The following is an 18890-nucleotide window of genomic DNA, read 5'->3' as shown; positions in this document are numbered from 1 at the left end:
CTTGTGGCACTGGCACACGGGGTTCTAGTCCCGGTCGGGGCGCCGGATTCTGTCCCGGTTGCCCCTCTTCCAGGCCAGCTCTCTGCTGTGGCCAGGGAGTGCAGTGGAGGATGGCCCAAGTGCTTGGGCCCTGCACCCCATGGGAGACCAGGAGAAGCACCTGGCTCCTGCCTTTGGATCAGCACGGTGCGCCGGCCACAGCGCGCCGGCCGCGGCGGCCATTGGAGGGTGAACCACGGCAAAGGAAGACCTTTCTCTCTCTCTCTCTCTCTCACTGTCCACTCTGCCTGTCAAAAAAAAATTTAAAAATAAAGAAAATTAAGTTTCAACTACAAAGCAAACTAAAATGTGTTATGATTTTTGGCTAATGGAATGAAAAACAGCTTCACTCAATTTCCTCTTGATGTTGGCAGTGTCTTTCTTGAGAGGACAAAGGTGCAGTGACCACGTTAGGCCCGCAGAGGAGGGAATGTCCTCCTGACCCAGGGTTTAGCTGCGTGGTGAGTAACAAGGACACGCTCAGGCCCAGGAGGTGCAGGGTCCTGCTGCTGCACCCTGGGAATCCACTATATGCAAAGGCCAGAGGGGTGCAGTGGAGAGCGCAGATAGGGGGGGTGGCAGGGCTCACCCTTCTGTCACCTTCCGCGTAGGGGAGTCGAGACCACAGCAAGGGGGTAGCAGCCGACAGGGGGGTGTGCAGCAATATTCGGAGCTTCATCGAGAGCCTGCGGAAGAGTTAAAAACCCACTCACATTGTAAATGCAGGTGGAGGTGTGGGAGGGAGGGGGAGGAGGGGGAGGCAATTACAGTGCTCATCTCTCCTATCAGGAAGCCAGTAGAGTTTGTCAGACGCTTATAAATGCCAAAACAGGACAAGCTTAAGATATTTAAAATAGAAGTGATAAAAAAAAAAAAAAAGGTTTACCCTTGTAGCGGTGGAACAGGTAGGGTAGGTAGGGTGGAAAGACATTCTATCATTAGGGTTTTTTTTTTTTTTTTCATATTATTTGGTTTTCCTCAACCTTGTTATATGTTTGATTAGAATTCTTCAATTGAAAAAAATAATAAAACCATGAACCAAGTGACTTCCCAAGTCCTTGGACACCATAACTCAACACGCCACTAAATAAAACATATGTTGCTGTTTCACTTTTTAAAGCATTTTCACTGTCACTTTCTCAGTTAGTTTTACAACCACCACCAAATGTACACAGAGCATACACTCTGCATGTGAAAATACTTTAAAAAGTTCATGGAAAATTCTGGGGTCGGCGTTGTGGAGCAACCAGTTAGGTCACCACCTGGGACCCCGCATCCCGTATTGGAGTGTTGGTTTGAGTCCTGGCTACTCTGCTTCTGATCCAGCTCCCTGCTAATTCGTCTGGGAAGCAGCAGATGATGAGATGATGAACCAAGTACTTCAGTACCTGCCCACCCACATGGGAGATCCTGGATGGAGTTTCTGGCTCCTGGCTTCAGCCTGGCTTAGCCCAGGTTGTTGTGGCCATTTGAGGAGTAAATCAGCAGATGGAAGATCTCTCTCTCTCTCTCTCTCACTGTATGTGTGTGTGTGCATGCATGCATGTGCACACACGCGTGGGTCTCCTCTCCACAACGCCATGCAAAATTTTTATTATAAAAAACTGTATAGATTCACTTTTTTTTGCAGGAAATAAACTTATCTTTTAATTCCATTTTCCACAAACTCTTTGAAGTACCGTCGTACACAAAGACAAAACACACTGCTTGCCGTGCCCACCCCAGGGTGGGCGTAAGAGTGACAGCGGCGGCCCATCCACTATGTCCAGGCACCTCCAGGAACCGGGATGGGTTGCGACCCCTCCCTGTGCTCGGGCAGCTTCCTTCTGTAGTCTCTGATCAATGGCTTCCCAGCAGGGAGCTCAGCTCCCTCTCCTGTCTGGCCGGAAGTGTCCTGTTTTTATTTCATGTTGCTGGATGGCTTATGTCCAAGCCAGTGGCTGGGCTCCAGGTGCCAGGCTCTACTTTGGGGCACGCTCTGTCCAGTGCAGGGAGCAGCCTGGTTGCAGCCACCTACCTACGTTTCAGTCTCTGCCTCGCCGAACACGCGCAGACCTGCTTGGATCAGCCACAGCCATGCACAGGCATTTCACACCTATAACACAGAGAAAGCAAAACACTTCCTGCTCCCAGAGCCCGGTTCTGATACATCCTGAATCGATGCATTGTAGGCACAGTTGAAACCCCTGTGGCCCTCCTAAGCAACCTCATCGTGACTTCCCCATATAGTTTTTTTCCTTAATATTTATTTATTTGAAAGAGTTACACAGAGAGAGGAAGAAACAGTAGGAGAGAGAGAGAGAGAGAGAGAGCGAGAGAGAGCGCTTCTTCCATCCACTGGTTCACTCCCCAAATGGCCACAACACCCAAGACTGGGCCAGGCCAAAGCCAGGAACCTGGAGCTTCTTCCAGTTCTCCCACGTGGGTGCAGGGGCCCAAGCACTTGAGCCATTTTCTGCTGCTTTCCCAGGCACATTTGTAGGGAGCTGAATCAGAAGCGGAGCAGCCAGGTCTCAAACTGGCGCCCATATGAGATACCAGCATTGTAGACAGCAGCTTTACCTGCTACGCCACACTCTGGTCCCAATAGAGTTTTATGGCTTGGTCTATGGATATCAGTCAGCTCAGGCTGCTGAAACAATCTAATAGGGGCCTGCACTGTGGCTCAGTGAGTTAGGCTGCCCTTTGGGGTACCCAGATCCCATATCAGAGTGCCAATTGGAGGCCAAGCCACTCAGTTTTGATCTGCCTGATGAGCCTGGCAAGGCAGTAGAAGATGGCCCAAGGGCTTGGGCCCCTGCCACCCACGTGGGAGACCTGAATAGAGTGCCTGGCTCCTAGCCCCAGGCATGGTAGTCATTTGGGGAGTGAACCAGCAGATGGGAAGATCTCGCTCTCTTTCTCTCCTCTCTGTCACTCTGCCTTTCAAATGAAATAAATAAATATTTTTTAAAAAAAAATGATGTATGTGGGGAGCAACCCGGACTGGACTGAGTTACTGGAATTAAGACTTATTCTACGCATCTGCTCTCCCACAATATGGCGCTGGGAGAGGAGGAAACAGCTTCTACGCAGCTGCCTCTTGCCAACTTGAGTGATGACCTCCAGGAGCTGATCCTGCTCCTGATTGGAGGAGAGCAGCGTACTTGGCGTGTGGGCAGCCGAGTTGGGATTGGCGGAAGAGGACTATAAAGGAGGAGAGAGACAACATGCACCAGGAACATCTAAGGGGAACATCTATCTGAAGGAACACCTGTGCAGCCCCCGAGAGAGCCGGCCGGCGGTGTGCCGCTCCCCTGCGGAAGTGGGGAAAGTGGCCAGGTGGAACCGCCCTTCCACGGAGGTGGAAGGGTCAGTAGCCAACCCGGAAAGAACCAGCAGCAAACCCGGGGAGGGCCGAGCAGACGAAAGAACAGCACAGGGTCCTGTGTCGTTCCTCCACGAAGAGGGGGAGCGACAGATGTAACTTTGGAGAAAAGTTTTTGAAAAATGGGATTCGACTTTGCCTACCATTCTGCAAGCTGCCCTTCTCACCTAATGTATTGAGCACTGGAAATATTGGATGTTATGCGGTGCATTGAACCTGTGCCCTCTTCCCCAACATTCGAGCTATTTTAAAATCTTGTTATCCGTGTTTTAATGTTCTTATCATGTACTACTCGCCGCGCTCGCAGGTATAGATGTAGAGAGACTGAGATCTGACTGCCCCCACCCACCTGCAGCCCTAGCCTGCTTCCCGGACACTCACTGTGTGCCCCGCTCTGCAGAGACGCCGTTGCTGTGCACGTCTGCATTTCCATTGGACTCCAAGCGCTGTGCCCTGGTCTTCCCAGAGGGCAAGGCCCATGTGAGGCGCTCCCTGGACTGTGGTGGGAGGGCACTGCTGGGCCAGTGAGGGAGCCACTCTCCCCGTCCTGAAGGTGCTGGGGCACAAGCCGGCAATCCATCCCAGAAGCCTCGGGGGTGTGTTCTTGGTTAGCAGAGCAGGAGACAGAACGCAAGGAGTAGGCCGTCCACCAGTCCACCAGAGCACACAGGCAACGCCCATTTTCATTTTCTTTCCTTTTCTTTTTTTATTTTTTTAAGATTTACTTATTTGAAAGATGGAGTTATAGAGAGGGAGAGGCAGAGGCAGAGAAAGAAAGGACTTCCATTTGCTTGTTCACTCCCTAAATGGCTGTGATGGCCGGAGTTGGGCCAGTCCGAAGCCAGGAGCCAGGAACTTCATCTGGGTCTCCCACGTAGGTGCAGGGGTCCAACCACTTGGGCCATCTTCCACTGCTTTCCCAGGAGCATTAGTAGGGAAATGGATCGGAAGTGGAGCAGCCAGGACTCAAACCAGTGCCCACAAGGATTGCTGGCACTGCAGGTGGCAGCTTAACCGGCTATGCCACAGTGCCAGACCTGCAATGACCATTTTCCAAAAACACAATCATCATTCAATCAGCACATGCTAGAGTGGGTGTGGCTGAGGGAAGTCTGCCGATTGTGGAGATCACATGGATATCTACTGATTGCCACCCATGCTCCTGTGGGGTTCAGAAGTAAACCCTGACCCAGCTGTTGTCGGGTTGGAAACGGAAGACATTGGTGGAGGGCAGGAGTGTGGGGAGTTAAAGAATGGGCCCTGGTATCGTCGTATCAAAAAGACGGAAGTTATGAGTGAAAGCTGATGACAAAAGAGAACTCGTGCACCCTATTGGCGGAAATGTTAATTAGTAGTTATTGTGGAAAACAGTGTGGAGGTTGATCAGAAAATACAAAACAGAAATCCCATCCGATCTAGCAATCCCACTACTGGGACTATATCCAAGGGAAATGAAATCAGTGTACCACTCCCTTGTTTCCTGCAGCCCTTCTCACAGGCGCCAAGAAGTGGAACCAACCTCAGTGTGCACCCATGGGAACTGGATAAACCAATACTCAATGGGGAATTACGCGCCATGGAAAAGGATGAGATCCTGTCGTGTGCGGCAAGACGGGCGAGCCCGGAGGACACCGTGCCAGGCAGAGAGGCACAACAGCACGTGTTCTCACTCCTGTGGGGAATCCCAGACTTGGAAGCAGGGGCTGGGGAAGACGGGGGGAGGTTGGTCAACAGGTGCACAGGTACAGCCAGATGGGAGGGACGCCTTCTGGTGTTGTCTTGAACACTGTGTGTCTATAACCGACAATGAAAGGGTGAGGAAGATGGGGGCAGACATTGTGGCACAGCAGGTTAAACCATCGTTGGGGCATCTGCATCTCCTATCCCTCTTCCTGCTACTGCACCTAGACAGGTAGCAGATGACGGTCCCAGTGTCTGGGCCCCTGCCACCCACGTGGGAGTTCCAGATAGACTTCCTGGCTCCTGGCTTTGGCTTGGCCCAGCCCCACTGCTGTGAGCATTTGGGGAATGAACTAGAGGATGGAAAATCTCTCCTGATCTCTCTCTCCTTTCCTCCCTGTTTGTTACTCTGTCTTTCAAACAAAGAAATAAATCTTAGCGAGAGAGAAAGAAAAGGGAGATTTTAGGCCAGCACCGCGGCTCACTAGGCTAATCCTCCGCCTTGCGGCGCCGGCACACTGGGTTCTAGTCCCGGTCAGGGCGCCGGATTCTGTCCCAGTTGCCCCTCTTCCAGGCCAGCTCTCTGCTGTGGCCCGGGAGTGCAGTGGAGGATGGCCCAAGTGCTTGGGCCCTGCACCCCATGGGAGACCAGGAGAAGCACCTGGCTCCTGCCATCGGATCAGCATGGTGCGCTGGCCGCAGCGCGCCAGCCGTGGCGGCCATTGGAGGGTGAACCAACGGCAAAAGGAAGACTTTTCTCTGTCTCTCTCTCTCACTATCCACTCTGCCTGTCAAAAAAAAAGGGGGGGGGGATTTTGAATGCCCTTACAACAAAGAATTGATCAATGTTTAAAACACTGGATGTGCCATTTACATTGACTTGATAATTACATAAGGCATACATGTAGTGAACTACTGTGTGCATTATGTACACACACGCATTTATTACGCGTTAGTCAAAATAAAGCACACAAAGAATGAGCCCCCAAGTTGGGGTCCAGGAGCCCCAGCCGCAGCTCTGGGCCTCCCTCATGTTTGCAAGCTGAGGGTGGTACCTGTCACTGCTGTTGCTGTGCCTATGGGTCCCAGGAGGCCTGAGGGGGGTGGGGAGCACCCAGACGCTGGCAGCCTGGATGGGGGAATCACAGGTATGAAGGTTTCTTGGAGGGTCCTGAAGAGCGTCCTGAGTCCCACAGTGCCTGGGACTGGGTCCCCAGGGGCAGCTTGCACATCACCTTGGAGGACCCTGCACAGGACACACTGGCTGCGGGGGGCAGGGTTCTGGCCCCAGAAACGTGCAGTCAAAAAAAAAGCTGAGCGACCAGCCCCATGTTATGGTGTCACCAGTCTTTCCAAGTCAGCCCCACGATGCCAATGAACAGACAGGGCTACCCCTAGACAAGTTAAAAATAATCCTCCGGGGGCCAGCATTGTGGCATAGCAGATAAAGTTGCCACTTGCAACGCTGGCATTCCAGATGGGCACCGGTTCAAGTCCTGGCTGCTCCACTTCTGCTGATAGCTAATTGCTGATGGCCTGGGAAAAGCAGCAGAGGATGGCCCAAGTGCTAGGGCTCCTGCACCCACGTGGGAGACCCGAATGAAGCTCCTGGCTCCGACCTGGCCGTTGCAGCCACTTGGGGAGTGAACCAGTAGATGGAAGATTTTTCTCTCTGTCTCTGTCTCTCTCTCTCTCTCTCTCTCTCTGTAACTCTTTTTTTTTTTTTTATAAAGAACCTAATACATTTATTGCAACCTTAGGAAGCAAACTGAGGAAGGCTCAAAAAAAAATATGGAACGCTTCACGAATTTGTGTGTCATCCTTGCGCAGGGGTCTCTCTCTGTAACTCTTCCAAATAAATAAAGCTTGGGGCCGGTGCTGTGGCATAGCGGGTTAAGCTGCTGCCTGCAGTGCCGGCATCCCATATGGGCGCTGGTTACTCCTCTTCTGATCCAGCTCTCTGTTATGGCCTGGGAAAGCAGGCCTGCACTCTTGTGGGAGACCTGGAAGAAGCTCCTGGCTCCTGGCTTCGGATCAGCACAGCTCTGGCCGTTGTGGTCATTTGGGGAGTGAACCAGCAGATGGAAGACCTCTCTCTCTTTCTGCCACTCTTCTCTTGGTGTAACTCTGACTTTCAAATAAATAAATCTTTAAAAAATTAAAATAAATCTTTAAATAGTAATAATCCTTAATAGACCCAGAATTTCAAGCGGCTGTGTCCAGTAAGGTAACTGGGACCAGGCCTTCCCGGGCTTCTGCCGATGGTGTGACCTGGGGAAGGCCACTTCACCTCTCTGAGCCCCTCCCTCCAATGCTGTTCAAAAGCCATGACTTAGTGAGCACGTTCCCAGCACACCACCTGGCCCACGGTGGGTAGACTCCTGACGGGCGGTGGTGGAGGGCAGAGAAGCCAGGCTGGCTGCACAGGGGTGGACACCAAGCCCGGAAGGGGCTGGGCGTGTGGCACAGGCACAGCTCCAGTGGACTCGGCGGCACCTGACATCCTGTGCCTCACTGCGAACTTCACAGCGGGGGTTGGGGCGCTGCCAAGACCTAAGTCCTTGCGAGCACCATGCAGCCGTGGCCACGAGTGGCGGCGCAGGCTGTGTGGGGTGCGGCCGTGGAGGAACCGCAGTGCAGTGACATTGGCATTAGTGGCTCTGGTTTTCAAAACTGAACCAGTGAAAGAAGTCCTACAGAACGTGGAAGGCCGGCTCAGGCAGCTTTAATCCGAGCACGGGCTGCCGCCCTTGTGGAAGGAGGAGCCTGCAGGGTTCCCTGCCCAGGCAGGAGCTCAGCAAGCTCTGTGCTTCTCCGACTGCGGCCTGGGCTGCCACTTTGCTCCCCGGCTCAGGCAGCGCAGGAAGCACACACAGGCTGCGACAGGCAGGGGAGACGAGCCTGGATGCGTTACAAGGCAGACAGACAGGAGAGCAGGGACGCGAGAAGACGCCACGCTGCCGGCTTGGACAACAAAGGAAGGGGCTCCAAGCCAAGGAATGTGGGTGACCTCTACCAGCTAGAAAGGGAAAGGGACCAGCCTTGCTGTTTGCCTCGTGCAACCTCTTTGTGGGGGCGGGGGCAGCATTGTGGCGTAACAGGTTAAGCCATCACCTGCAGCATCGTCATCCCTTATGGGCACCAGTTCAAGTCCCGGCTGCTCCACTTCTGATCCAGCTCCCTGCTAATGCACCTGGGAAAGCTGTGCACCCATGTGGGAGACCTGGATGGAGCTCCTGACTCCTGGCTTTGGCCTGGCCCAGCTCCAGCAGCGCAGCTGTTTGGGGAGTGACCCAGCTGAGGGTAGACCTCTCTCTCTTTGTCTCTCCCTCTCTCTCTGTAACTCTTTCAAGTAAATAAAATAGATCTTTTTAAAAAAGGGAAAAGAAAAAGACCCCTTTGGACTTCTAATTTTCATAGCTGTAAGAATCTAAAAGTGTGTGGCTTTAGGCCACAGTTTGTGGCAACTGATTACAGCAACGGTAAGAAATTAATGCAGGCCCCAAGATTCCAGCACCATCTTCTGTCCCAAGCTGCCTGTCCTGTGAGCCAGGGCCATGGAATCCCGGTCCCTGATCCAGGCTGGTGGAGGAGTCAGTGCACAGACTGTCCCCGCCCCTGGAGCAGCAGCCTGCACCTGGTTCCACTGCTCTCCACCTGGAAGACCTTAGGAAAGGCCGTGATGGTGTGCTTGTGGGGATGGAGCCATCCATGTGCCCAGAGCAAACCCCACCCGGCCCAGCCTGTTATTCAAGACCCCTTGCAGTTGAACTCAACCTGCCACGACTGACAAGGCTGGAGGGGAGTCTGGATGATCAAGCCCCGGTGAGTCCCCAGGGCAACACCGTGGCCTGGCTTGTACACCAACCTGGCTCCCTTCCAAAACACAAGCTGTTTCGTGGCATTCTTGGAAGGTAGTGTTTCCCTGTCTGCTTGAATACCTCCGGAAACGGGGAGCTCACTGTCTGCAGGCCAGCACCATGGGACGCTGCTGCTGTTGAACACAGTCTGGCCCCTTCGAAGCACCCGCTGGGGTTGAACCCCTCCGTGAGGGGTGGGGGGGTGGAAGGGTAATGGATAAGAGTTTAGAGCTGCGGCCGTGGTAGGGGAGTAGGTTCAGATGAGGTCACCAGGGCAGAACCTCCAGGACTCAGTCTGGCTGCTTTCTAAGCAGCTGGAAAGAGGCCAGCACTTGCGCTCATGTGCTCGCATCACGTGATCCCCCTGCGCCGCCTCCGCACTCCGCCAGCAGGGAGGGCATCACTGGACATGGGCCCTTGACCTTGAACCCGAATCAGGAGCCAAATTAAGCCTCTTTTCTTTATAACTTATCCAGTCTGCGGTATTATGTTATTAGCAAGAGAACGCTCAGACAGATGGCAAGTCCTTCCTTAGAGAGGTTGGTGGGTATGGGAGTCCTGGGCAGGCCCTGCCCTCCGGGAGGGCGGGAGGTGTGCAGCCAGCCACAGCACCTCCCTGGATGGCCACACAACTGACCTGATCCAAGTCCTGCTAGGGCGGGCCAGGCCCAGGACGCCATCAGCCACACACCCAACCCCAGCCGTGTTTCTGTGCCTTGTCCACACATGATGGAAAGAAAACTTGCTATGTGCATGCCACACATATGAATAATTTTTAAATTTTTATTTATTTCATTTGAAGGCAGAGAAAGAGATCTCCCACGCCAATGGACTCTCCGAATGCCCGCAACCGTCCCTCACTGGGACAAAGCCGGGAGCCTGCGGCCTGACCCAGGTCTCCCACGGGGGTGGCAGGCACGCGACTCCCTGAGCCATCACTGCTGCTTCCCCAGATGCACTTTAGCAGGAAGCTGGATCGGGAGCAGAGCTGGGGCTTGAATGCAGGCATCCACTGTGCCACACGGGGACCTTACCTGCTGTACCACCCCAAAACGTGTTTTCTAAACACCAGGAACACCTACTGCTAGCCTGGAGTGTATTCTTCCTCCTCCCCTCCTGGGGCCCCTCCCAGCCTCAGGAGACCCTCAGTTCTGATGTGGGGGCCTCCCCCCGCCACTTCCATCCCTGCAGGAACTCTAACTTCTCTCCAGGCTCAGCAGTGACGTCGTCACGGACAGGTTTTTTTCCTGTGTCACTATTTTTAAAGCATCTGGGATCCTCCTGACACAGAACTATTTATGGCAGCCGATCCATCCTGTAGCTGCTCGACGGGGAAGTTCCTGAGATAAGGACGCAGGGCAGTGAGTGGGCTGGCCAGCGAGGCAGGGCTCCCACTGTCGTGGCACCAACGCCTTTTGCTTCCACTTGTGCTTGTTTCTATGACTGCTCCTCCTAGACGACACAGAAAACAAACATCCATCAGGATGTGCCTGCCGCGGTCAGGCGGCTCCAGCAAAAATCATCTTTGATCAGCCGCACTGCCTTCGGGCGTTACCAGTGTTTTCAGTTTCTCCACCGCCTTCCCTCACCCCATAAACCACAGGTGCTGGTGCTAAGAACAGCGCAGTGCTGGATCTACCCCGGCTGGGGGCTGAGCACGCGGCTGCACCTGCAGTGCTGCCCCCTCCCCCGGCAGCTATGGGCTCCCCGCTGTCTCTGCTGTGGACGCGTGGGAACTCCGGGCCCTGGTTATCAAGGCACACCTACTGCCCCAGATCCCCCCAGCCTCGGTGGCAGGGCATTTTGGGGTCAGTGCCCACAGTCCACTGCAAGAACCACCACAGCTGGAAACAGGTGCTTCGAGATTCTGGGCAGAGGGGGGAGGGATTGAGAGATGTGGCTGCTGCCCAGAGTGGGGAGACTGTGGTGTTGGGGGGTGGGGGTGAACATTAGAGCAAGGCTCTGCGCCTTTCAAGGCAAAAGGCCACCACCTACTGAAGCAGGCAGGCATACAGGCTAAAATTGGTTAGATTTGTGAGCCGGAAGACCACGCCTTTGCCACGCCCCTACGTGACTTCACGCCCTACCTGATATCTTCACCATGCCTCTGTGTGACCTTACATTCTACCTGATACCCCACCACGCCCCCATGTGACATCAGGCTCTACCTGACCATACCTGAGCGCCCATCTGGCCACAAGCCACTCCCCTGTGGAAAATCAATAAAAAGGCAGGGAGTGTCGCTCTCCGCCTCTGCGGTGCTGCCGGTGATAAGCGGTGGACAGCGGCTGGAGGTGCTCGCTGCACGTGGCTCTGGCCTGCTCTCCGAGTGGTGTGGACGCTACTCCAGCTCCCAGCCTTTCCCCTCTCTCCTACCTGAACTAAAGCCTTCACTTTCCTAGATAAGTCTTGCACTAAATAAAAGCTTAAAATGTACCATGCTGCCTCGTTTATCTGTGCCGGTATTTAGAATTCTTCTCTAAATATTAGGCAAGAACCCTCTTGGGCTTATTAATATCGGGGATTTAGTAATAAGCCCGTGGTGAAATCGTATGGCACCCCAAATCCCGGTAGTACACGTGGCACCCCAGATAGCATTTCTAGGGAACTTTAAGGGGCCACATTTCAGTGTGAATTTTAGGGGGTCTTCTCCGATTTCACTACCTTTGCTCTGGGGAATGGATGGAGGGGTGGGGACGCGGTGAGCTGCAAAGAACCCTCCCTCCCTGCTCCAGCGGAAGACAGCCAGGGGGCTTCTGCAAGGCCTGCGGGGCTCCAAGGCTTTGTGCACCTTGGTGATCACAGCCACTGGGTTTCCCTTCCCCTCCCAGTGCCAGACGTGCCCTTCCAGGAAAGCCGTGCTGGCCGATAAAATAATGAATCATAAATTTTATTTCAAAATGGAAACGTCACTAAACATGCATACACATTAAAACAATAAAATTTACAATTTCGTTAATTTTTTTTCCTTTTTGCATAGGACATCATTACAATATAGAATCTATGCCATACAAAATACATACAAAGTTTTATCCGAGCAAGCCAAGGCCAGATTGGGAACTGTACACTGTAATACTTCACTGTAGTGATCCAGGAAAGACGAGACGTGGCCTTCGGAAGTGTGGTGGGTGCTGGGGGTGGGGGGGGAGTTCCTGCAGGAAAGGAAATGTGAGCTCGATGGAAATGGTCTTGGACCCTTGCGTTCTGCCTTGGGATGCTGGCAAACGATTCCAGAGACGCTCCACCATGGTTTGGGATGAGAAGGGGTCGCCAGTGAGGCCTGGGGATCAATGTATCCAATACACCCACACACGCAATTCCAGGTCCCCAAGGAGCCACACAGCCAGCCCCAAACCTGACAATGCATAGTCTCCCAGTGAGGAGCCCCGTGTGATGCTGGGGTCCCCAGTACTCAGCACCAGGCCGGCTTTTCCAGGGTGAGGGTAGGGAGCAAGTCCCCCACTCACTCACCCAGAGGCAGGCACTCTGATACAAGCATGGACGCTAGGACCAATGTCCCGCTGGGACGTGGCCCTCGCTCCTCTCAGGCAGCCTGGGGAGGGATCCGCCGAGTACAGTCAGCTCCGCAGAGGATGGACGTGGCGGCCTCGAAGGCGTTTGGCTCACACCCTTGGCTTCAAATGAGCCTGCAAGCAGCCATCAACGGTCACCAGGCAGACCGAAACCTCCAGCCCCCATCCCCCACTTCCTGTGCCCAACCCCCCCCCTCCGGAATGTGTGACGTGGGTGGCAGGGGAGAAGGGGACACTACTTCTCTCTCATCCTGTTTATTCTTAAATAAAACCAAGTCTTAAAGCTAAAGAAGGGAGAGCTGAGCAGGGCCAGGCCCGGATCTCGACAGGGGCCAGCAGAAACTGAGTGTGGCCCCTCTTCCTTCGGGACATGGGGGTCCCCACTTGCTGCCAAACTCACTTTTCTGACTGACAATGGGCAGCAGGAAGGCCAGCATGTCAGTATACGCTGGACTGTGCTTCCAGATTCTGGGGCAGACTTCTCTGGCATGTGTCTAGGGCAAACACTCAAAGCCTCAGAATCAGGAGAATCAGGCACAGGCCCCGGCTCTTCTCCCGGGGGGGCCAACCTGATTTCACATCTCGATTTTAGCTTTGGAAAAAATGGTCACCAAAATTCACACAGGAAAACTTCGGATGGCAAAAGCCGTGCGTGACCTGCAAAGCCTTTCTCCCTGGCTGTGAAGTGACCAACACATGAAACCCCTTCGAGCCTTCCAGCACTGTGTCTTTGATGAATGACCTTTTCCAAATGGGTTTCCAAAAAAAAAAATTTTTTTTTTAATAAATAAATCACTGTCAGAAGTCAAAATGGTCAGGTAGCCTTGTAAACACAGCCACGCCTGTGGGAGCCTTCCGCTGGCTGGCACGCACGCTGCCTGCCGAGATCCTGGAGCCTACAACCCTCTGGCAAGAAAGAGGCCAGGGCTCCTGAACCCACTGGGCTGGGCCGGGGGCCACCCATCTGGGACGGCTCTGCCCGTACCCATCTCTGAATCACCCTTCCCTGGTCTGAGCGAGGTCCTGGGCCGCCAGCGTGTGGATGTTTGCACCGAGAGGCTGCACCGTGGCGAATCCTGCACCTGCCCCGATGCATAGCCTCAGAATAATGTCGGGAACTAGGGGGCGGGGCGGGGGCTCTCGTACCTCCAGTGCCATGGGGAGGGAGCTGCGGCAGGATGCAGTAGGGCACCTCCAGGCCTGCACTCCATCCCAGCGTAGCACCCGGCAGCAGAGGACTCCAGGGCCCTGGGGGAAGGACTGTGTCCAGCTGCATTTTTCGGTATGGCTGTAGGATTCAGTAGGCATCTGGGGGCTGACAGCCGTCCCCCTGATATGGCTGATGCAAAAACGGTTTTTTCGTTTGAGACATGAGCTGAACCCTGGCCCCAGTGGCTGGGTCCAGAGTCACTTTTAGGCCTATTGATAGGGGTTCTCTCTTCGCTTCCAGACCTCTGCTCCTGTGGCCTCTAGAACTGAAGTCTGCCCCCAAAATAAAGGTTTGCATTTGCATTATTATTTAGAAGAACCCTATGGCTTCCTTAATCCCATCGAAACTTGCAAGCATGGCCATAAACCACAGAAACCAAAGACCCTGCGAGGGACCCAGGCTGGGAAGACATTCCACATCCCAGAAGGGATGAGATGGGAACTTGCTGAGCTGAGCCTGAGACTCATGGGTCCCCCCCACCCCGTCAAGTGAGATGAATTTGCGCCCCAGATGATGTAGGAGGGTCCCAATGGGGGGGTTGGTGAGAACACCCTGGTGGCGGTGCCCTGCCACCCCCCTGCCCCGTTTCCCAGGCTAGGCCCAAGGCTGCAGGACCACACCCTGCCACTAACCAGAACCACTTTGGGAGTGAAGAGGTTCATTTGCCAAAAATAGCCAGCGCCTGCATATTTCTGTTTTAAGGCAATGTTACCCTTCCATCTATCAGACGGAACAGCCCTGGGTCATTTAGAGGAAAAATTAAATTAAGTGCTCTCTTTGGAAACAGCCAACGCCCACTCTCCCTCCCCCACCCCCCACCCCGCTCTAAAACAAACCAGCTTTTTTTTTTTTTTTTTATTCCAAGATGACTGGGTTTGGAGTCCTTTTTCTCCCTTCCCATGTGCAGACAGATGTGGAGTTCAAAAACCGCCCACGGTGATGTGGCGACCTCCTCCCCTCGGCCCCAGGGCGCTCTGCCTGCCCCTCTCCCTGCCTTCAGAACCGTGGACGGTGAGGGCACCAAAGGACTTTGGAATAAAATTCCTGAACCTGGAATGTGAATTCCTGAGACGTGAAATGTAGAGTGTGGCTCTCTCTACCTCATGCAGAAACAGCTTTGGGAGGGACCTCACTTTGGAACTGGGTACAAAGATCTCTGCAACCCAAGTACCCAGGGCTCTCTTCGGTCAAGACCCCACCACATGTTCCACCCTGTCCCCCAGACCCGTGCAACAAGCACGGCGGTGGGGGCAGGGCAGCGCTGCATCTGGCCAGGGCAGGGTCAATGCATCACCACCCCCAGCCCCCACCCACAGCAGGAACAACACTACCCACCAGCTCAGTACCCATAATAATGCTACTGATAAGCTGCTTCCACAACACTAGCCAAATCTAGCTGACGCACAGTGGAGTTAGCGCTGGGTGCCCAGATGTCACAGACGGCACACTGGGCTGTCCCCACGCAGTGGCTGTGCACACAGGGTGCCCATCTACTCTGAAGTCACCCCAAAACAGAAAACAGCAGCCAGGGGCTGCAGGGGACCTGGGGCCTTTGGGGTCTCTCTGTGCTGCACCCCATGTCATGGGAGGGCCGGAGTGGAAGCAGTATGGCCACAACCAAGGCACTCTGGGCCCGGGAAGCCCACCTATGGCCCTCTGAGACCCCAAGGGCAGCTCCTCATCAAAACAAGGAGAGGTCTCTGCAAGATACCCCAAGCCGCCCCCACTGCTTCCCCACGTGTGCACACACACGCGGGCACACACACATACATACATACACACTGTCCTGGGGCCCTGTGATTACAGGCCCCGGCTTTCCAGGAGAAGGGAAGGAAGACCCTGGGCCACAGGGATGGGGAGTGGTCATTCGAGGGCCCGGCGAAGGAGCTCACTGGGACATGGCCAGACTGTCCCAGCCCGGGCCTCAAACCTCAACCCAGCGCAAGTCACAGCTCTGTGGTCCTCGTCTCCTCCCAGGAGCAGGCTGGCGACAGGGCACTGCAGGCTGCTGTGGCCTGGGCCCCGCAGGAGGGGGCCAGGAGAAGCTGGAGACTTGATGAGTCTGCGCTGGGGACACAGAGGGTCTGAGAGCGTTTCCCACAGTCCTCGGCGCTCCCGGGGCGGCGGGAAGCAACAGCACGTTCTCCAGCAGTGCTTCCCACAACGTCGGCCACACTCCTGCCAACTTCCAAGTCCCAGTGCTCTGATCTGTCAGTACAGGGCGGACTCTGCAGAGTCCCCACACTGCCCACCACCACGCAGACCATCAAACAAGCTGGCCTGCCGGCCTCGCCCACAGAAGTGCCTGGGGGGCAGCCGCGGGGGCTGGATGGACCCGCTGCACTTCCTGACACCTGTGCAGACGACCATGGTCCCCAGCCTCTGTTTGCCACACAACACAGGGTCCCCACGTGCCTTCTGCAGGGATACAGAGGTCGGGGTCCTGGGCAGGCGGGGCCCAGCCGCTGTCTCCTGCCAGGTCAGATGGTGCAATGCTGTGCCCACTCAGGCTCTGATTCTGGTTCTCCCAGGTGCCCCAGGCAAGGGCTCCTGGAGGTGGGGCCGGCGGGCGAGGCTCCCTCCATGGCTCCTCCTGGTGGAGTGCTCCTCTGGCCTGTCCTGGCTTAAGGCATCCCTCTGAGGCGGTGCATCCCTCACCGACCACGCCTGAGGGGCGAGGCAGGGCAGGGGCAGGGGCCTGGTCGCTTGGGAATCTGTGGGAGAAGTACAAACGTCCATGACGGCATGTGCCCGGGCCCTGGCGGACTCCGCCTGCACTGGTCAGCCCGCGCTGTCCCCAGCGTGTTCCCGAACCTAACAGAAAACTCCAGAGTGCAAATCTATGTACAGAGTAAGGCGCCAGGAAGGGGTGTCCTCACTGACCTCACAGAACGCGTCCATCCCTGAGAAAGGGGGTTCAACACCACTGAATCTCAACTTCATGGGTACGTCTGTTGTGCAATTTGTGAATGGTATTTTTGGAAATTTTTCGTTGTGGTTTTTTTTTTTTCTTAAAAAAAAAAAAAAAAACAAACAAACAAACTGACTTTGACACCTGAGGTGAAGAAAAGTGTTTTCTCGTGGACTTTTCCTAAGTTCGCGGCTTCGTTCTCATTACAAAAGGACAGGACGGGGCCGGCGTGCTCACGGCGAGCTGGCCGGGCTGATGGTGGGGCTGCTGGCGTCCGAGCGGCTGTAGTCGCTCAGCGAGCCGGTCCGCGAGCCCCCGCCGCGCCGCTGCAGCATGCCCGGGTGGAAGTTGGCGTGGCGGCGCGCGTGCTTCGTCAGGTGGTCGCTGCGCATGAAGCGCTTCTCGCAGATGGGGCAGCTGAACTTCTTCTCGCCGGTGTGCGTGCGATAGTGCCGCGCCAGCTCGTCCGAGCGCGCAAACTTCTTGTTGCAGTCCTGCCAGCTGCAGGCGAAGGGCCGCTCACCTGTGGGCGACAGGGGCACAGGGTCAGTGTCACTTCGCCGGGGCCAGCTCCGTGACGAAGCAGTCCGCGCACGCGCGCGCGCACACACACCCACATTGCCCGCGCGCGCACACACACCTGGGGTGGAAGCAGACAGTGATTTCGGGTGCTGAAGCACTGGTGGCCATTGCAGTGGGCAGCGCTCAGGGCCTGAGGTCCCAGTAGACCCCAGGAAGTACACCCAACACCAGTGCAGGCTCAGCTATCCCCAGCCGCTGGGTTGCAGGCTCCCGTCCAGGATCGACACCCACACACAGACCCTGGAGTCCTTACAGGACAGGAGGACAATTCCCAAACTCCAGCGCCAGCCACTGCTCTGACCCTGTCTTGTCTGCAGCCCGAGGGCATCAGACTGGGCCATTTCCAGGACCCGAGTCTGCTGCTCCCTCTCGCCCAAGGGCCTGCGTGGCCTGAAAGTGGAAGCCAGCACAGGAGGTCGTGGGTGGGAGCACGGTGGCTGACAAAGGCAGTGGCCTGGAGCAGTCTGTGTGGGGGTGCATGCAGGTGGGGGAAGCAGAACACAGGCGGGTGGGCGGGCGGTGGTGAAGGTGGGCTCAGATCCCACCCCTCCTCCCATCCCTTACCCAGGGCACCGACAGGGCAGCATTTACCCAGGCAAACTGTGAACCACAAAAGCAACACCAACTGCTCAAGGAGAACTAGTGGGGGGCTCTGGCACCCCATAACACAGCCAGTGGGCACTGGGGACAGCCACACGGCTACCTGTCCCCCCTTACTGCACACAGGCTAGAGCAGGGTGTTCGGATCCTTAAATGGGGCCGACCTATGCCCGGTAGAGCAGACCCACACCACCCACCCACTTTAAACATGGACGGACGGCTCAGGGATGGCCAGCCAGCCACTGAAAATTCGCAGCACGAAAGGGAAAAGCCAAGAGCAACAAAACCACCAACTCCAGAGGAAAAGGAGTGAAGGCAGGAAATGCTAACGTAAAGTGCTAATCAGTATTCTCAGAGGGATCTCAGACAAAATTTGATGTATAAAGCAAACAGGATACCATTAAAAAGGAAGTTCAGGGAACAAAAAAATAGCATTTGGAAACTGAAAATCCTGTTGCCCCAACAAAAATTCCACTAAAAAGCTGGAAATACACTCCAGGAAATATCCCAGAAAAACAGAACCAAAAACAGTTCTAGAAACTATGTGAAGGCCACCATGTCCCATCTCCTTGGACCTCCAAGGCCAAGGGCCACACGGAGCTGTACTCGCTTTCCCCACTGGATCTATGTTTGCAGAGAAGGGTGCTGGGGAGGGGATTCAAAACCAACTAGCCGCCACCATTTTCCAAACCCTTTGGACAGTCACAAGGAACCAGTCCAGGGAATTCAACATCTAATAGGAGCATCTATTAAGAAAATAGGAAAAAACAGAAGAGAGGACATTACAAAAGAAATAAAAGGCTAGGCCGGCGCCGTGGCTCAATAGGCTAATCCTCCACCTTGCGGCGCCGGCACACCGGGTTCTAGTCCCGGTCGGGGCGCCGGATTCTGTCCCGGTTGCCCCTCTTCCAGGCCAGCTCTCTGCTATGGCCAGGGAATGCAGTGGAGGATGGCCCAGGTGCTTGGGCCCTGCACCCCATGGGAGACCAGGAAAAGCACCTGGATCCTGGCTCCTGCCATCGGATCAGCGCGGTGCGCCGGCTGCAGCGGCGGCCATTGGAGGGTGAACCAACGGCAAAGGAAGACCTTTCTCTCTCTGTCTCTCTCT

General features: G+C 55.1%; 1 protein-coding gene and 1 non-coding gene across 2 annotated transcripts in view; both read right to left on the bottom strand.

The window, feature by feature from the left end:
* Window positions 1–6871: 6871 nt before the first annotated feature.
* On the bottom strand, window positions 6872–6975 carry LOC138844847 (U6 spliceosomal RNA). Its single transcript, XR_011381207.1, has one exon. It is a non-coding gene; the product is annotated as a U6 spliceosomal RNA (small nuclear RNA).
* A 4845-nt stretch (window positions 6976–11820) lies between these two features.
* The window catches only part of KLF13 (KLF transcription factor 13), a 45945-nt gene continuing 38875 nt past the window's right edge, over window positions 11821–18890 (bottom strand). Inside the window, exon 2 of the mRNA XM_051822252.2 lies at window positions 11821–17123. Within this exon, the coding sequence (XP_051678212.2) occupies window positions 16834–17123 (290 nt within the window). The 3' untranslated portion in view covers window positions 11821–16833. The remainder of the gene's footprint in view (window positions 17124–18890) is intronic.

Source organism: Oryctolagus cuniculus, chromosome 12, assembly GCF_964237555.1.
Source record: "Oryctolagus cuniculus chromosome 12, mOryCun1.1, whole genome shotgun sequence".
Lineage (NCBI taxonomy): Eukaryota > Metazoa > Chordata > Mammalia > Lagomorpha > Leporidae > Oryctolagus > Oryctolagus cuniculus.
This window is presented reverse-complemented; position numbering and strand designations above follow the sequence as displayed.